The sequence below is a fragment of the Falco biarmicus genome, chromosome 8 (assembly GCF_023638135.1).
Source record: "Falco biarmicus isolate bFalBia1 chromosome 8, bFalBia1.pri, whole genome shotgun sequence".
NCBI lineage: Eukaryota > Metazoa > Chordata > Aves > Falconiformes > Falconidae > Falco > Falco biarmicus.
This window is the reverse complement of record NC_079295.1, coordinates 45,903,591-45,922,566: the sequence shown is the minus strand read 5'-3', so window position 1 is coordinate 45,922,566 and position 18,976 is coordinate 45,903,591. Positions and strand designations below refer to the sequence as shown.

At 60.8% G+C, this 18,976-nt stretch overlaps 2 protein-coding genes across 2 annotated transcripts; both read right to left on the bottom strand.

The window, feature by feature from the left end:
* Positions 1-136: 136 nt before the first annotated feature.
* On the bottom strand, positions 137-11,515 carry LOC130153818 (uncharacterized). Its single transcript, XM_056349176.1, has 5 exons — positions 8,905-11,515; positions 6,504-6,625; positions 6,280-6,333; positions 3,300-3,511; positions 137-3,216 (listed from the first exon to the last, which is right to left on the bottom strand). The coding sequence occupies exons 1-5, from the start codon at positions 11,393-11,395 to the stop codon at positions 510-512; spliced, it is 5,586 nt and encodes a 1,861-aa protein (XP_056205151.1). The 5' UTR covers positions 11,396-11,515; the 3' UTR covers positions 137-509.
* Positions 11,516-11,865: 350 nt separating this feature from the next.
* On the bottom strand, positions 11,866-15,743 carry LOC130153424 (protocadherin gamma-B5-like). Its single transcript, XM_056348150.1, has one exon. The coding sequence runs from the start codon at positions 15,562-15,564 to the stop codon at positions 12,922-12,924; it is 2,643 nt and encodes an 880-aa protein (XP_056204125.1). The 5' UTR covers positions 15,565-15,743; the 3' UTR covers positions 11,866-12,921.
* Positions 15,744-18,976: the final 3,233 nt, after the last annotated feature.

Sequence of the window (18,976 nt, the reverse complement as noted above, 5' to 3'; positions counted from 1 at the left end):
GAAAACACTCGTCTAGTTCGTGAATATTCCCGGCCGTGGGACACACCTTTCCCACTAAATGCTGTAGGAAGCGGCAGAAGACGAGGACGGCTGCAAACCCTAAGCCACGTGGACGATGCGCAAGTGTGCAAATGCACTTTATTCGAGGGCCCAAGTGGTGTCGTTTTGCGTACCTCATTGTAGTCTTAGGTATGTTCTCAGGATGGGAAGACAGGCTCTGAAACACAACAAGAGGCGACTTTTTTCGCTTTCTTTTTTGCCGTTCTACACCTGCACTTGTCTCAGACAGACAGACAGAAGAGGGCCAGTAAGGAGGAGGGAACTACCACCCAGGAAAAAGAGAGAAGAAATAATAGCGCACAGAACTCGGGAAAATCACGCCCTGATGAAATTTATCTGCCCCCCGAATGCAGCCGTTCCTGCAGACTTCTCCAGAAGATGGGAGGGCACCTGGCAGAAGGAGGAAACTGCTCACTGGCGGGGAACAAGCGCCGGGGTAACTGCCCCGGTCACGGCGCCACGCGCACCTTCCTGTGGGAAAGAGCATCAAGGGGCAGGCGGAGAGCCCGTGCGTGCCTCCGTTCCCTGGCGGGGACACGGCCCAGCGCTGCCCCTGCACCGCCCCCGCGGGAAGCCCCGGGGAAGAGCGGTCGGCGGCTCGGAAAGGCTCGAGGGGAGGGGCGCGAGCGCGCGGGCTTACCGACCTGCGGTGCGTCGGCGTCCGCGGGCGGCTCTCCCGCGCCGGCGCTGCTGCTCGGGCTCGGCTTCCCGCAGGGCTCCCCGCCGAGCAGCTCCTCCGCGGGCAGGCTGGGCAGCGGCGGCGGCAGCCAAGCGCCCTCGGCGACGGCGCGGCCCGGCGCCACGCACAGGTTGTAGGAGTAGGGCAAGGTGCCCTCGCAGAAGTCGGCCGGGAAAGCGGCGCCGGCCACGGAGAAGCGCTGCGCGCCCAGGCAGCGCAGGACGGCGGGCGGCCCGGCGCCGCGCACCCGCGCCACCACGGCCAGCGCCACGCTCAGCAGGAACAGCGCGGACAGCAGCGCCAGCGCCAGCACCAGGTAGAACTGCAGCTCCGCCGGCGCGTCGGCGCCCGCCGCCCGCTCGCTCAGCTCCGGCAGCGCCTCCTGCAAGCTCTCGGCCAGCACCACGTGCAGCGTGGCCGTGGCCGACAGCGCCGGCTGCCCGTGGTCCTTCACCACGGCCACCAGCCGCTGCTTGGCCGCGTCCCTCTCCGACACGGCCCGCGCCGTGCGCACCTCGCCGCTGTGCAGCCCCACGCGGAACAGCGCCGGCTCCGGCGCCTGCACCAGCTCGTACGACAGCCACGCGTTGCGCCCCGCGTCCGCGTCCACCGCCACCACCTTGGCCACCAGGTACCCGGCCTCGGCCGAGCGCGGCACCACCTCGAACGGCCCCGCGCCCGCCGCCGCCTCCGCCCCCGCGCCCGCCGCCGCCGCCGGCCACAGCACGCGCGGCGCGTTGTCGTTGCGGTCCAGCACGAAGACGCGCACCGTCGCCGTGGAGCTCCGCGCCGGCGCCCCGCCGTCCTGCGCCCGCACCGCCACCGCGAACTCGCGGCACTGCTCGTAGTCGAAGGAGCGCTGCGCGTACACCGCGCCGCTCCGCGCCTCCACCGACACGTACGGCGCCGCGCCCGCGCTGCCGCCCGCCAGCCAGTAGCTCACGCGCCCGTTGGCGCCCGCGTCCGCGTCCCGCGCGCGCACGCGCAGCACCGGCGCGCCCGCCGCGTTGTTCTCCGCCACGTAGGCGCTGTAGGCGGCCTCCTCGAACACCGGCGCGTTGTCGTTCACGTCCGACACCTCCAGCACCAGCGCCGTGCGGCTGGACAGCGCCGGGCTGCCGCCGTCCCTGGCCACCACCGTCACCCGGTGCTCGGCCGCCTGCTCCCGGTCCAGCGCGCTCGCCGTCACCACCTTGTACGAGCCGCCCGACGACGCCACGATCGACAGCGGCGCCTCGCCCGACAGCTCGCACGACACCTGACCGTTCTCCCCGGAGTCCGCGTCGTTCACGTTCAGCAGGGCCACCACCGTGCCGGCCGGCGCGTCCTCGGGCACCGGGCTCGACACCGACAGCACCGTGATTTCGGGCGCGTTGTCGTTCTCGTCGGTGATCTCTAGCTGCACCCTGCAGTGCGCCGTCAGCCCGCCGCCGTCCCTCGCCTCCAGGCCGAAGCTGTATTTACTCCTCTCCTCGAAATCGAGGGGCCCCGCCGTCCTGACCTCGCCGCTCTCGCTGTCCACACTGAACAACGCGCGGACGCCGTCGGGGACGTTGCCGAAGGAGTAGGAGACCCGCGCGTTGGAGCCCGCGTCCGCATCCGTGGCCCGCACCCGCAGCACCGGCGAACCCGGCGGCAGATTCTCCCGCACTCGCGCCTCATAGACGCTTTTACTGAACACGGGGGGGTTGTCGTTGGCGTCCGTCACGTTGACGCGAACCTGCACGGTCCCGGACCTGGCGGGGTCCCCGCCATCCACCGCCGTCAGCAGCAGCTCGAAGGAGCTCTGCTTCTCACGGTCCAACGCGCGCTCCAGCACTAACTCCGGCTGCTTGCTTCCATCCGGGCTCTCCTTGACGGCCAGGCTGAAGGACGGGTTGCTGCTGAGCTGGTAAGTCAGCTGCGAGTTGCTGCCCACGTCCGCGTCTCGGGCCATCTCCAGCGGAAAACGAGCGCCGGGAAGCGTCCATTCACCGATATCGAGGTGGAGAGCAACCTTGCTGAAGGCCGGCGCGTTGTCGTTGACGTCGTGGATGGCGACGTCGACGTGGAAGACGTTGAGCGGGTTCTGCACCAGCGCCTCGAAGGTGATGGCGCAGGACAGCGACTCGCCGCACATCTGCTCCCGGTCCAGCCTCTCGCTCACGTACAAGTTCCCGTTCTCCCCGCTCACGGTGAAGTATTTCAGCTGCTTCTTAGCGGCAGACGCCACCCGCAGCTTGCGTGCCGGCAGCTCTGCCGGGCTCAGCCCCAGGTCCCGCGCCAGCGGCCCCACCAGCGAGCCTCTGCCCAGCTCCTCGGGGATGGCGTAGCGGATCCGCTGCGGCGCCGCCCGGCAGCACAAGCACAGCAGCACGGCGGGCAGCAGCGCTCGCCCGGCCGCTCGCCGCCGGCTCGGCCCCGGCCTGCCCGCCATTCTCGCCAGCGCTCGCCGCGCTCCTCCCTCCTGCCGCTGCCCTCCCTCCCTTGCAGCCCCGCTCCGTCACGAGCGCGGGGGCCGCCGGAGGGCAGCGATCTCGGTGCCGGCTCGGACGCCGCTGCTCCCCGCGCCGCCTCTCGCCGCAGCTCCCTGCGCCGCCTCTCGCGGCTGCTGCCCGTGCTGCTGCCGCTCTGGCCGGCGCCGTGCGAGCCAGCAGCCCGTGGGGGCAGGACTCTGCGGCGGCTGTGGCTGCGGCTGCGGCTCCATCGCCGCTTCGCGTCGGCCAACAGCGGCACCCGGAGGCGCCACGACGCCACCGCAGCCGGCTGGGGGCGCTCCGCGGGGCGCGGGGGCTGCACCGGCCCCGGGGGCGTTCAACGCTCAGGTACACTTCCAGGGACTTTCGGTCACCTCCCCCATCGCAGGGAGTGCTCAGCACCCGATACGCGCGGCAGAGCAGAACACAAAGGAACTCAGCCGCTCTTGGTGAAGTCGGCGGCAACGAGAAGAGCAACACACGGTTTGATAGCTGCGGAAGAGTTCATTCTCCGTTTTGCTTTCCTTACCTGGGACGAGTACCATCAAGGACAAACTCGTGTTGGAGTACTCATGAGGCATCAGAAACAGAATGAAGCAAAATCCTCTGCAGTCCTGTCATGGTAGACCTGTAAGGGGTCTCCTTTGTTTTTTTGTAAATTCTTCTCTTAGGAAGAAGAACAATTACCCCGAGAAACATATCACCCGAAAGGCCACGTGTATAGCTTTATGCTAAGGGAACAGAATAACCGTTACTAGTCACATTTTCATTCACAGAAGTTCCTGGTCTTGCATCTCCGTACTTGAGCGGCTGACCAGGGGAAAGTGCAAAGCCATACCGAGTCTTTCATGGAACCAACGAATGGTTTGGGTTGGAAGGGACCTTTCAAGTTCACCTAGCCCAGCCCTGTGCCATGGACAGGGACCTCCTTCACTAGGTCAGGCTGCTCAAAGCCCCGTCTAACCTGACCAAGAACCACCCTCATCGTAAAACATTTCGTTTTTCTCTCTCTTTAAAACCAACCCTCTTTCAGTACAAAACCATTGCCTCTTGCCCTGTCACAGCAGCCCTTTGTAAGTCTCTCTCCGTCTTTATTATAAGCCCCATTTATACATTAAAAGGGAACAATAAGGTCTCCTTCTCTTCTCTAGGCTGCAGAACCTCAACTGCTTCAGCCCTTCCTCAAAGAAGAGATAAATGGCCAAAAGAAAAGAGGTGCAGTCATCTTACAGAGCCTGGGTCATCAGATGTTCCAGTTCTTTGACCATTTAGGTGGTTCTTCTCTGGACCTAATGTAACTGGCCCATGTCTGTGGTGACTGTGGGCCCCAGAGCTGAGCGCAGTCCTGCAGCTGGGGTCTCATGAAAGCAGAGTAGAAGGGGAGAACCACCTCCCTCGCCCTGCTGGCCACGCTACTTCTTCTGCAGCCCAGGATGTGTGAGTGGCTTTCTGGGCACCAAGCCCACATTGCCAGCTCATGTCCCATTTGTCACTGTCCTGGTTTCAGCTGGGATGGAGTTAACTTTCTTCTTAGCAGCTAGTATAGTGCTGTGTTCTGGCTGTGATGTGAGAACTATGTTGATAATGCACTGATGTTTTCAGTTGTTGCTGGGTAATGTTTATGCTACGTTGAAGAATTTTTCAGTTTCTTGGGCCTTGCCAGCCAGAGTGCTGGAGGAGTGGGCACAAGAGAGTGGCAAGGGACACAGCCAGGTCAGATGACCTGAACCAGCCAAAGAGGTATTCCATTCCATGGGACATCATGCTTGGTATATAAACTTGGAGGGGGAGGTGCGGGGGGAATCATTGCTCAGGGACTGGCTGGGCATCGGTCAGCGGGTGTTGAGCAGTTGTACTGTGCATCACTTGCTTTCCTTTCTCCCTTTTCCTTTGGATTTTTTCCTTTTCCCAACCTTCTCATGATGACTTCTGCTATAATATTATCATTACTATTATTATTGTTGTTAACTTTTTAAAATTCTGTGTAAATTATTAAACTGTTCTTATCTCAACCTCGAGGTTTCCATTTCTTTCAGATTCTCCTCCCCACCCCTCTGGGTGGGGGGCAGCGAGAAAACAACTGTATGGTTACCAGCTGGGATAAACCCGCAACAGTCACCCACCAGTACCCAAAACATGTTCTTAATCCACCCATCCCCCAGTCTGCATTGAAACTGGGAATTGCCCAGACCCAGCTGCAGCACCTTGCACTTTGCCTAGGAAAGCCTTCCTCTTTACAGCTCTCAACATCAAAGGGGTGTATGTGATCTGAGCCTGCACTCAGGGAATTGCAAGGGACCTGACCTTCCCTATGTCATCAGGCACACTGAGGTCAAACTCTAGCTCGTGACAACAAGCAAGGCAGGAGTCAGAAACATGCAGGAATGAAAGCATCACAGGGAATAGCATTTCTTAGGCCACACTGTCTGAGAAGCAGGAACCCCAGCTGCACACATGGTACACCATCAGGCACACAGTTGTGTTAACTATGACAAGGCAAGGAAATGACCATCTGTTCTTCTACAGCCTCACACACACAGCTCCCCTCTCTTCTCTACCACCATACACAACTGGATGATTTGCTACTGGCCTTCTCAGAGTTGGAAAAGACATACCGTGCTAATACAATGCACTACAATCTCACCAAGGGGGGAGTTACATTTCCTCACAAGTCTGAGAACAAACAGAAGGATTGTCTCCAAGCCCACCATTGATAAAAGGCCAAAACAAAAGAGGAGAAGCCACCCAACAGAGTCAAGGTGATCACACTGTTCGCTGAGGAGGAAACTCTCCCCTTCTTTTAACACAGGCGCTCTTCCATAGAGATGTGACTTCCACTAAGGTCATGTTTAAAGAGATTCCTCCCAACAATAACAGAACACAAAGATACTCTGACATCTCCTGCCTTTCACACTCGCTGTAGCATGGACAAGAGGCACTAACATGTGACACATTGCTAAACAAAGCTCTGCTGATAATGACAAGGAAACCTACATGCACAGGAAACCAAGAAAAAAACCCCCATAAATCAACAAAGCAAGGCAAGGAAGCATCAGAAGACGAAGTGTTGTCAGAGAAACTCACCTGGAAGTCTTCTTGGTCTTCACTGCAGGCATTGAAATTCCTCCCTGAGAGCACCTGGAAGTCACACAGATCTCAATCTGCCAGTGTGGCCCTGAAGTCTCACCCTGAACTGCATAGTAGTAGGGGGGGTCATTTTAAGAAATAGTCATCAGCTCCCAGAAACCTTTTTTTCTACTGTGTGACCCGTTCATCTCCCACAAATATGAAGCAATAAGTGTAAACACCTTATCATCAGTCTCTTTCTCATGCTCATTCTCCTGGGCTACTACAGCAGACTCTCTTTTAGCTTCTGCTTGCTTTTCCTCACAGGCAAAAGTCTGTCTTTGGTGGCTGAAGGAAGTATTTGCTGCAAAATGCCACGCACGGTTTCAAATGCAAAAGCATTCTGCAGAAAGGGGGGAAACGAACCACGACCTTCCAGGACACAAAGGCCTGAAAGACAGTGTCATTACAACTATGAAGAAACTCCACATCGCAGTGTTACAGGGGCAGACAGAAGGGTAATGCAGTTTCACAGAGGAATTGAAGCCGTTCTTCCCGTGCATCATTGTCCAACACAAACAGTTCCTGGGCAAACTGCTAGAGGACTGACATTCCCTTTCAGGACAGCGCAACCAGGACCACTGCCTGAATGGCACAGGCCTTGGCAAAAGGCACAAAATCAGACCGTTGCTCAGACAGGACCACGCTGACCCACCGGTTTCCGTGGCTCCAAGCCTCCCTCCCAACCTCCTGGCTCTGCGCTCACAGCCTTCAGTTGCACCATGGACAGTAACCAGTGTTTTGGCCACGTGTCAGCCACAGGCTAAAGAGCATGTCATTTGGTGGCACCTTAGGGAAACAGAAGGGCATCAAAGTCTTTGCCTTGGCAGCTGTACACCTTCACGGTATGGATGGGAAGTGCTTTGCCAGACCAACAACTAGAAGAGACCTTTAAATGTTGTAAGGGTCACCAGGCGCAATGAGGCCCAGCTTTAGGCCTGGGCAACCAACAAGGAAAGAACGAGACATCTGCTGCAGAGAACGAATCACAGCTTCACAGTTCAGCCCCTGCCAACTGCAGAAGCGATGCAAGAACGGTACCTAGTTGGTAATAAGCACATGAGTGGCTCACACCAAAGACCACAGCCACATTTCCTCAATGGAATGTCTTTGCAGAGTAGAAGAGGGAAAATGCATGGAACCACAGCTGCGGGCTCCCTGTAACAACCAGGACAAACTGAAATTTTACAGCAGTTATGTTTCAGACATTTCAGATCATAGCACAGTAACCTTTTTCACCTGCCCGGTCCCTGGACAGGCAGAACTTTTCACCCTGCCCAAACATTACACAACGGGAAGGCTACCTCTTCAGACAGACACCACTGAAAAAGAAGCTGCAGACCAGCTTCTCCTTACTGAAGACCAAGGATCACAACACAGATGCATGCAAAGGGATTTCTCCGCACATCACACTACTTCAGGGAAATACACAGCATTCTCAAGTCCATAAGTGATACGCAGCTCTGATAGAGAACCAGTCATCCAAGGATCACTTCAAAGATACACAGTCCTACTACAGCACAGAGGCACCTTGGAAGATAGACGATTCCCAAACCACGACATAAAGTGCACATCAGTGCTCACTGATTGCCATGTACAGCACACATCACTCAACAGGAAGAATAATTGATGAATGCAGTGAAGCCTGTGAAGTAACATAACACTTCTGTGGTTTGTGACAACCAAAAGCATTTCCTCCAGTAACATTTTAAGGAAACAGAGCTATGATTGTCTTCCTCTTTACAGCAGTGACCATCAAAGCCAGGTACGTGACAGACAGAGAAATGTAGCAGATCTGATCTTGCACATGTTATCAGAAATGACAACCCACTTCCAGATCATCACACCGAGCAAGGCAAGAAATTAACCCGTGCTGAATTGAAGGGATCATGGCATTCTCTTCTTGGAGCAAGGCACTTAGGCTCAGGAACTAATTCAGGTATTTAGCAGGGAATGAATATTCAGTTGGCTCCTCCCAAATCTCTTGTAATGGCCCTTGCCATAAGCACATAATTAAGCCATTTGTTAAAAACACTGTGACAATGGGCGAACACACAGGAAGGACCTCCCAGGGCTCGCAGTGCAGTTGGAATAACATTCCTATGGCTAAACGACGTGTCTTATACCCATCTGCAGCCGCTCAAGGACAGCTCCCAGGATGCTCGTCAACAGCCCCTCACAAGTCGCGTGGTGTTCTTGGACCCTCCTAATGTGCCAGCACCTCTCACCAAAGGGCCAGTCTCCCAGGCCACTTCTCTGTGACATGCGCCATTATCACGCCTGGGAGCATTCCAAGAAGGGAGGCGTATTCTCTGCAAGGCTCTCAGCAGAGCCTGGGGGTGGATACCGAGCAAAGCAGGAGTCCCGAGCGCTCCCTCCAGACCATGCACCCCCACGCACCCCCGCGCCTGTCCTGCTGCGGTCGTGCCTACGCCTCCTTCCCCCGCCAGCCCCGCGAGAGAGCGCCAGGGGCCCTCAGCGCCCCTGCCTGCCACCGCAGCCGGAGCGCCGGATGAGCCAGCCAGGCACGGGCCCCGCGGGAACGAGAGGCAGGAGCGCACCCCGCAGCTGCCGCGGCCTTGCCTGCGTGCGCAGAGGGAAGGCAAGGGGCAGCGAGAAACTCCAGAGCGGCAGGAAGGAAAGGCAGCCAAGCGCGGGCAGAGGCACTCACCGGGGGCGCGGCGGGGTCGTCGCCGAGCAGCGGCGCGGGCTCGTCGGGCGGCGGCCGGGCCGGGAGGGTGTCGCAGCAGCTGCCGGCCGACAAGCGGAGCTGGCTCTTGCGCGAGCCGGCGGTGAGCGACACCTCGTGCGAGTAGGAGTGCAGGAAGGCGCGGACGCCGTCGATGCCCACGAAGTGCGAGGCCGGGACGCCGCGCGCGGCGCCGCTGCCCGCCGCCAGCAGCTGCGAGCGGCGCCAGCGCCGCAGGCGCAGCGCCAGCAGCAGCAGCAGGAAGGCGAGGAAGAGGCAGGACACGGCCGCCACGGCCACCACCAGCCAGCGCGTCAGGCTGCCGGCCGGCTCGCCCGGCGCCGCCGCCGCGCTGCCCAGCTCCGAGAGCAGCTCGGCCACGCTCTCGGCCAGCACCACGGTCAGCGTGGCCGTGGCCGACAGCGCCGGCCGCCCGTGGTCCTTCACCACCACCACCAGGCTCTGCCGCGCCGCGTCGCGGGCCAGCGGGAAGCGCGCCGTGCGCACCTCGCCGCTGTGCAGCCCCACGCGGAACAGCCCCGGCTCCGTCGCCTTGGCCAGCTCGTACGACAGCCACGCGTTCTGCCCCGCGTCCGCGTCCACCGCCACCACCTTGGCCACCAGCGCCCCGGGCTCCGCCGAGCGCGGCGCCAGCTCCACGCCCGCCCAGCCCGCGCCCGGCGCCGCCGGCGGGTACAGCACCTGCGGCGCGTTGTCGTTCTCGTCCACGATCACGAGCCGCACCGACACGTTGCTGCTCAGCGCCGGCGCGCCGCCGTCCTCCGCCCGCACCCACAGCCCCACCTCGCGCACCTCCTCGTAGTCGAAGGAGCGCAGCGCGTACAGCGCGCCCGTCTCCGCCTGCACCGACACGTAGGACGAGAGCGGCGCGCCGCGCACCCGACCCTCCGACAGCCGGTACCGCACGCGCGCGTTCTGACCCCAGTCCGCGTCCGCCGCCCGCACCGTCAGCACCAGCGCGCCCGCCGCGTTGTTCTCGGGCAGCCGGGCGCTGTAGCGCGCCTCCGCGAACACCGGCGCGTTGTCGTTCACGTCCAGCACCCGCAGCGCCAGCACCGCGCCGCTCCACAGCGACGGCGACCCGCCGTCCGCCGCCCGCACCGTCACGTTGTACTCCGCCACCTCCTCCCGGTCCAGCTCCCTCGCCGTCACCACGCGGTAGTAGCCCTCAAACGACTTCTCCAGCCGGAACGGCAGCCCCTCGCCGATGCTGCACCGCACCTCGCCGTTCGCCCCCGAGTCCCGGTCCTGCACGTGCAGCAGGGCCACCACCGTCCCCGACGGCGCGTCCTCGGAGATCGCGCTCAGCGCCGACGATACTGTCAGTTCGGGCGCGTTGTCGTTCACGTCTGTCACGCTGATCGCGACTTTGGCCGTGTCGGAGAGACCTCCGCCGTCATATGCCTGAAGCTCCATTTGATGTGAGGACGTGTCCTCGAAGTCCAAATGGTCCTTAACGGATATTTCCCCTGTCTCAGTGTCTAGGTAAAAAAGTTCTGACGCTCTGTCTGAAATTCTTTTAAAACTGTATTTCACGTGCCCGTTCAGCCCCTCGTCGGCGTCGGCGGCCGTGACGGTGAGGAGGACGGAGCCCACGGGCACGTCCTCCGGCACACGCACCGTGTACTCGGCCTGGCTGAACTGGGGCGCGTTGTCGTTCGCGTCCAGCACGGCCACGCGGATCCGCGCCGTGCCCGTCCGTGCCGGCTCGCCGCCGTCGCTCGCCCTCAGCACCAGCTCGTGGAACGCCGCCTCCTCCCGGTCCAGCGCCTTGGCCAGCACCAGCTCGGGGCGCTGGTCCCCGCCGGGGCCCGCCTGCACGGCCAGCGAGAAGTGCTCGTCGCCGCTTAGCTCGTAGCTCTGCAGGGAATTCGCTCCCGCGTCCGGGTCGTGAGCCTCGGCCAAAGGAAACCGCGACCCCGGCGCTGTCATCTCGCTCATTCGAAGTTCTTTTTCTGCCTCTCGGAAGCTGGGCGCGTTGTCGTTAATGTCCGTGATCTCCACGTCGATGCCGTAAACCTTCATTTCCCCGTCCACTATCACCTCACACCGCAGCACGCATTTCTCCACCAGCCGGCAGAGCTGCTCTCTGTCTATCCTCTCCGCCGTCACCAAATGTCCCGTCTTCCCGTGCAGGGCGAAATACTGCGCCCTGCCTCTGTCTATGATGCGCACACTGCCGTCGGGGAGCACGGGCAGCTGCAGCGCCAGGTCCTTGGCCACGTCGGCCACGAACGAGCCCTTCGGCATCTCCTCGGGCACCGAGTAGCGCAGCTGCCCCCACGCCGCCTCCCACGCCGCCAGCAGGACGCACCAGAGCAGGGCTCGCTCCCGCCGGCCCCAGCGCCTCCCCGCCGCGCACATCCCTGCTGCGGCACCGCCGGCAGATCCCCGCCGCCTCACACCGACACGGGCACGGGCACGGCTCGCCGCTCCGGGCCCCTCCGCCTCGCTGCAGCGCGGTTCCGCACCGCGGGGACGCTCGCAGACCGCCCGGCCGCCGAGCCAGCCAGCGAGCGAGAGAGCGAGCCGGGCGGCAGCGGGCGGGGCTGCCGGCAGCGCTCCGGCCTTCCTCTCGCTCCTCCTCGGTCAACAGCGGCGCCCGCAGCCTCCTCCCGGCACTGCAGGCACCGAGCGCTGCCGAGCGCGGCCCGCCCGGCCTCCCCACGGGCAGCTCGCCGGGACGCGGCACTCGCCGCGGAGGCAGCGGGTCCCGTCCAGCGGGGATCTCCGCCGTCGCCTTCTCTCCCGCCCGCCCCTGCCTGGCTCCCCGAGACCATCCCGGCCAGGGAGACAGAGCGCGCCTCCCGCGGCTCGCCTGACGCTACTGCACGGCTGTGATAACTGCTTAACGGCCATGGATGCACAGGAACGTACATTTTTCTCGAAATACGATGCTCAGACCATTAGTTCAAAAGCACAAACCCCCACCACTGGTTTCTGTAGCCGTCACGCTGGAACGACCGCTACAAGGACAGCAAAAGCAAACAGGCTCTGCAACACAAAACGCGATGTCCAGAGCGTCCCCCGGGAGACAGAGGGATCAGGCTCATTCACCCAGCCGCCAGGAACACGCCCCAGATTAAACGCTCCGCCACCGCTGACGGTCATTAGGCGGTTAAAGGCTAAAGGGGGTGGCGGCCATCAACACAGAACCTCAGCGCCCCACCCCCGCCCAGCCAGACCCTGACGAGGGGGGCTACTCGGGCACTTGCACGCGCTCTGGGATTTCTCCCCGCAGACACAGGATAGCTTATGCACTTTCACATTTATCCAAGACATTCGATAATTCGATACTGATAATTCTATAATCGGTTTCAACGACCGCGCAGCGGCTTTCATCTTCTCAAAAATGACGCTGTAAGAGCTAATGCGTGGCAGGAAAACACTCGTCTAGTTCGTGAATATTCCCGGCCGTGGGACACACCTTTCCCACTAAATGCTGTAGGAAGCGGCAGAAGACGAGGACGGCTGCAAACCCTAAGCCACGTGGACGATGCGCAAGTGTGCAAATGCACTTTATTCGAGGGCCCAAGTGGTGTCGTTTTGCGTACCTCATTGTAGTCTTAGGTATGTTCTCAGGATGGGAAGACAGGCTCTGAAACACAACAAGAGGCGACTTTTTTCGCTTTCTTTTTTGCCGTTCTACACCTGCACTTGTCTCAGACAGACAGACAGAAGAGGGCCAGTAAGGAGGAGGGAACTACCACCCAGGAAAAAGAGAGAAGAAATAATAGCGCACAGAACTCGGGAAAATCACGCCCTGATGAAATTTATCTGCCCCCCGAATGCAGCCGTTCCTGCAGACTTCTCCAGAAGATGGGAGGGCACCTGGCAGAAGGAGGAAACTGCTCACTGGCGGGGAACAAGCGCCGGGGTAACTGCCCCGGTCACGGCGCCACGCGCACCTTCCTGTGGGAAAGAGCATCAAGGGGCAGGCGGAGAGCCCGTGCGTGCCTCCGTTCCCTGGCGGGGACACGGCCCAGCGCTGCCCCTGCACCGCCCCCGCGGGAAGCCCCGGGGAAGAGCGGTCGGCGGCTCGGAAAGGCTCGAGGGGAGGGGCGCGAGCGCGCGGGCTTACCGACCTGCGGTGCGTCGGCGTCCGCGGGCGGCTCTCCCGCGCCGGCGCTGCTGCTCGGGCTCGGCTTCCCGCAGGGCTCCCCGCCGAGCAGCTCCTCCGCGGGCAGGCTGGGCAGCGGCGGCGGCAGCCAAGCGCCCTCGGCGACGGCGCGGCCCGGCGCCACGCACAGGTTGTAGGAGTAGGGCAAGGTGCCCTCGCAGAAGTCGGCCGGGAAGGCGGCGCCGGCCACGGAGAAGCGCTGCGCGCCCAGGCAGCGCAGGACGGCGGGCGGCCCGGCGCCGCGCACCCGCGCCACCACGGCCAGCGCCACGCTCAGCAGGAACAGCGCGGACAGCAGCGCCAGCGCCAGCACCAGGTAGAACTGCAGCTCCGCCGGCGCGTCGGCGCCCGCCGCCCGCTCGCTCAGCTCCGGCAGCGCCTCCTGCAAGCTCTCGGCCAGCACCACGTGCAGCGTGGCCGTGGCCGACAGCGCCGGCTGCCCGTGGTCCTTCACCACGGCCACCAGCCGCTGCTTGGCCGCGTCCCTCTCCGACACGGCCCGCGCCGTGCGCACCTCGCCGCTGTGCAGCCCCACGCGGAACAGCGCCGGCTCCGGCGCCTGCACCAGCTCGTACGACAGCCACGCGTTGCGCCCCGCGTCCGCGTCCACCGCCACCACCTTGGCCACCAGGTACCCGGCTTCGGCCGAGCGCGGCACCACCTCGAACGGCCCCGCCCCCGCCTCCGCCCCCGCGCCCGCCGCCGCCGCCGCCGGCCACAGCACGCGCGGCGCGTTGTCGTTGCGGTCCAGCACGAAGACGCGCACCGTCGCCGTGGAGCTCCGCGCCGGCGCCCCGCCGTCCTGCGCCCGCACCGCCACCGCGAACTCGCGGCACTGCTCGTAGTCGAAGGAGCGCTGCGCGTACACCGCGCCGCTCCGCGCCTCCACCGACACGTACGGCGCCGCGCCCGCGCTGCCGCCCGCCAGCCAGTAGCTCACGCGCCCGTTGGCGCCCGCGTCCGCGTCCCGCGCGCGCACGCGCAGCACCGGCGCGCCCGCCGCGTTGTTCTCCGCCACGTAGGCGCTGTAGGCGGCCTCCTCGAACACCGGCGCGTTGTCGTTCACGTCCGACACCTCCAGCACCAGCGCCGTGCGGCTGGACAGCGCCGGGCTGCCGCCGTCCCTGGCCACCACCGTCACCCGGTGCTCGGCCGCCTGCTCCCGGTCCAGCGCGCTCGCCGTCACCACCTTGTACGAGCCGCCCGACGACGCCACGATCGACAGCGGCGCCTCGCCCGACAGCTCGCACGACACCTGACCGTTCTCCCCGGAGTCCGCGTCGTTCACGTTCAGCAGGGCCACCACCGTGCCGGCCGGCGCGTCCTCGGGCACCGGGCTCGACACCGACAGCACCGTGATTTCGGGTGCGTTGTCGTTCACATCTAGCACCTCCACCTCCACTTCGCAGTGCGCTACCAGCCCCCCACCGTCCCTCGCCTCCACCAGCAGCGCATAGCTTCGCGTGTCCTCGAAGTCCAGCGGCTCCTGCAGCACGAGCTGCCCGCTCTCCGCGTTTAACAAGAACTTCTCAAGCACCTTGGCCGGCAGCTGCCCGAATCTGTAGGAGATTTGGGCATTGGTTCCGGCGTCGGTGTCCGAGGCGGAGACGTTCAGCACCATCGACCCAAGCGACGCGTCCTCGCGCAGACTCGCGTGGTACCGGTCGTGCGTGAACACGGGGGGGTTGTCGTTGGCGTCGGTGACGTTGACGTAGAGCTGGGCGGTGCCGCTCCGGGGCGGTTCTCCGCCGTCCAGCGCTGTCAGCACGAGCTGCAGGCTCTGCTCACGCTCTCGGTCCAGTGCGCTGCGCAGCACCAGCTCCGCGAACTTTCTGCCGTCCTTGCTCTCCTTCACCTCCACCGCGAAGTACTCGTTGGCCTCCAGCTCGTAGCCCTGCAGCGAGTTGCTGCCCACATCCGCGTCCTCGGCCATGCCCACGGCAAAGCGAGCGCCGGGGGGAGTGAGCTCGTTGATCTCCAGCTGGAAACTATCTTGCAAGAAGCGCGGCGCGTTGTCGTTGACGTCGTGGATGGCGACGTCGACGTGGAAGACGTTGAGCGGGTTCTGCACCAGCGCCTCGAAGCTGACGGCGCAGGACGGCGACTCGCCGCACATCTGCTCCCGGTCCAGCCTCTCGCTCACGTACAGGTTCCCGTTCTCCCCGCTCACGCTGAAGTATCTCAGCTGCCTCTTAGCGGCAGACGCCACCCGCAGCTTGCGTGCCGGCAGCTCTGCCGGGCTCAGCCCCAGGTCCCGCGCCAGCGGCCCCACCAGCGAGCCTCTGCCCAGCTCCTCGGGGATGGCGTAGCGGATCCGCTCCGGCGCCGCCCGGCAGCACAAGCACAGCAGCACGGCGGGCAGCAGCGCTCGCCCGGCCGCTGGCCGCCGGCTCGGCCCCCGCCTGCCCGCCATTCTCGCCAGCGCTCGCCGCGCTCCTCCCTCCTGCCGCTGCCCTCCCTCCCTTGCAGCCCCGCTCCTCCACGAGCGCGGGGGCCGCCGGAGGGCAGCGATCTCGGCGCCGGCTCGGACGCCGCTGCTCCCCGCGCCGCCTCTCGCCGCTGCTGCCCGTGCCGCTGCCGCTCTGGCCGGCTCCGTGCGAGCCAGCAGCCGGTGGGGGCAGGACGCTGCGGCGGCTCCGGCTGCGGCTGTGGCTCCGGCTCCAGCGCCGCTCCGCGTCGGCCAACAGCGGCACCCGGAGGCGCCGCGATGCCACCGCAGCCGGCTGATGGCCGCGCTCCTCGGGGTGCGGGGGCTGCGCCGGCCCCGGGGTCATTCAACGCTCAGGCACGCTGCCAGGGGCTTTCGGGTCACCTCCCCCATCGCAGAGAGTGCTCAGCACCCGATACGCGCGGCAGAGCAGAACACAAAGGAACTCAGCCGCTCTTGGTGAAATCGGCGGCAACGAGAAGAGCAACACACGGTTTGATAGCTGCAGAAGACTTCATTCTCCGTTCTGCTTTCCTTACCTGGGACGAGTACCATCAAGGACAAACTCGTGTTGGAGTACTCAATGAGACATCAGAAACAGAATGAAGCAAAATCCTCTGCAGTCCTGTCATGGTAGACCTGCAAGGGGTCTCCTTTGTTTTATTGTTAATTCTTCTCTTAGGAAGAAGAACAATTACCCCGAGAAACATATCACCCTAAAGGCCACGTGTATAGCTCTGGTCTAAGAGAGCAGAATAACCCTTACTAATTTCATTTTGATTCACAGAAGTTCCTGCTCTTGCATCTCCGTACTTGAGGGGCTGAGCAGGGGAAAGTGCAAAGCCACACCGAGTCTTTCATGGATCCAAAGAATGGTTTGGGTTGGAAGGGACCTTTCAAGTTCACCTAGCCCAGCCCTGTGCCATGGACAAGGACCTCCTTCACTAGGTCAGGTTGCTCAAAGCCCCGTCTAACCTGATCAAGAACCACCCTCATCGTAAAACATTTCTTCTTTCTCTCTCATTAAAACCAACCCTCTTTCAGTGCAAAACCATTGTCTCTTGCCCTGTCACAGCAGCCCCTGGTAAAAAGTCTCTCTCCGTCTTTATTATAAGCCCCATTTATACATTGAAAAGGCACAATATGGTCTCCTTCTCTTCTCCAGGCTGCAGAAGCTCAACTGCTTCAGCCCTTCCTCAAAGAAAAGATAAATGACCAAAAGAAAAGAGGTGCAGTCATCTTACAGGGCCTGGGTCATCAGATGTTCCAGACCTTTGACCATTTAGGTGGTCCTTCTCTGGACCTAATGTAACTGGCCCATGTCTGTTGTGACTGTGGGCCCCAGAGCTGAGTGCAGTCCTGCAGCTGGGGTCTCATGAAAGCAGAGCCGAAGGAGAGAAACACCTCCCTCGGCCTGCTGGCCACGCTACTTCTTCTGCAGCCCAGGATGTGAGTGGCTTTTTGGCACCAAGCCCACATTGCCAGCTTATGTCCCATTTGTCACTGTCCTGGTTTCAGCTGGGATGGAGTTAACTTTCTTCTTAGTAGCTAGTACAGTGCTGTGTTCTGGCTGTGATGTGAGAACTATGTTGATAATGCACTGATGTTTTCAGTTATTGCTGGGTAATATTTATTCTACGTCAAGAATTTTTCAGTTTCTTGGGCCTTGTCAGCCAGAGTGCTGGAGGGGCACAAGAGGCTGGGAAGGGACACAGCCATGTCGGCTGACCTGAACCAGCCAAAGAGGTATTCCATCCCATGTGACGTCATGCTTGGTATATAAACTTGGAGGGGGAGGTGCGGGGGGAATCATTGCTCAGGGACTGGCTGGGCATCGGTCAGCGGGTGTTGAGCAGTTGTACTGTGCATCACTTGCTTTCCTTTCTCCCTTTTCCTTTGGATTTTATCCTTTTCCAAATTTACTCCTAATGACTTCTGCTATAATATTATCATTACTATTATTATTGTTGTTAACTTTTTAAAATTCTGTGTAAATTATTAAACTGTTCTTATCTCAACCTCGAGGTTTCCATTTCTTTCAGATTCTCCTCCCCACCCCTCTGGGTGGGGGGCAGCGAGAAAACAACTGTATGGTTACCAGCTGGGATAAACCCGCAACAGTCACCCACCAGTACCCAAAACTTGTTCTCAATCCACCCATCCCCCAGTCTGTATTGAAACTGGGAATTGCCCAGACCCAGTTGCAGCACCTTGCACTTTGCCTTACTCAACTTCTAGCCTGCCAAGGTGTCTCTGGATTGCATCCCTTCCCTTGAGTGAGTCAACTCAGCTTGGAGTCATATCCAAACATGCTGTAGCTGCACCCAATCGCACTGACTATGAACACAGAAAATAGTACTGATCCAAGTACAGACCATTGTAGGACACCACATGTTACTGATATCTACTTGAACACTGAGCCACTGACTTGAACTCTTGGGACATGGCCATTCAGCCAGTGATCTAACAGTCCCATATTTCTCCAGTTTAGCAGCCAATGTATTTTGGGCGGCTGTATGGAGGATACCCTGCACAGTCTTCCAACGATGCACATATTCTCCCACAGGCCCCAGGTGTGCTCAGGGAAATTTGCTTGGGCTGGGTTGGAACTCTGCACTTTGAGGACTGCAGTAGGGATGGTTTTCCTCTTTCTCACTACAGACAAGTGCGCCTCTGGGAGCACACGTATGCCTAGGAAAGCCTTCCTCTTTACAGCTCTCAACATCAAAGGGGTGTATGCGATCTGAGCCTGCACTCAGGGAATTGCAAGGGACCTGACCTTCCCTATGTCATCAGGCACACTGAGGTCAAACTCTAGCTTGTGACAACAAGCAAGGAAAGAGTCAGAAACATGCAGGAATGAAAGCATCACAGGGAATAGCATTTCTTGGCCACAATGTCTGAGAAGCTGGAACCCCAGTTGCACGCGCATTATACCATCAGGCACACAGTTGTGTTAACTATGACAAGCAAGGAAATGACCATCTGTTCTTCTACAGTCTCACGCACACAGCTCCCCTCTCTTCTCTCCAACGGTACACAACTGGTTGATTTGCTACTGGCCTTCTCAGAGCTGGAAAAGACACACCGTGCTAATACAATGCACTACAATCTCACCAAGGGGGGAGTTACATTTCTTCACCACAAGTCTGAGAACAAACAGAAGGATTGTCTCCAAGCCCACCATTGATAAAAGGCCAAAACAAAAGAGGAGAAGCCACCCAACAGAGTCAAGGTGATCACACTGTCTGCTGAGGAGGAAACTCTCCCCTTCTTTTAGCACACACACTCTTCCATAGAGATGTGACTTCCACTAGGGTCATGTTTAAAGAGATTCCTCCCAACAATAACAGAACACAAAGATACTCTGACATCTCCTGCCTTTCACACGCACTGT

What these genes read in the sequence shown, in the direction of transcription:
- LOC130153818 (XM_056349176.1), bottom strand. Translation starts at nt 11,395, where the DNA reads ATGTGCGCGGCGGGGAGGCGCTGGGGCCGGCGGGAGCGAGCCCTGCTC. An exon ending in AAGACCAAGAAGACTTCCAG is followed by an intron (nt 3,512 to 6,279) that starts GTGAGTTTCTCT and finishes GGGCCGGTGCAG; the next exon opens with CCCCCGCGCCCCGCGGAGCG. An exon ending in AGGCGGCGCAGGGAGCTGCG is followed by an intron (nt 3,217 to 3,299) that starts GCGAGAGGCGGC and finishes CTCGTGACGGAG; the next exon opens with CGGGGCTGCAAGGGAGGGAG.
- LOC130153424 (XM_056348150.1), bottom strand. Translation starts at nt 15,564, where the DNA reads ATGGCGGGCAGGCGGGGGCCGAGCCGGCGGCCAGCGGCCGGGCGAGCG.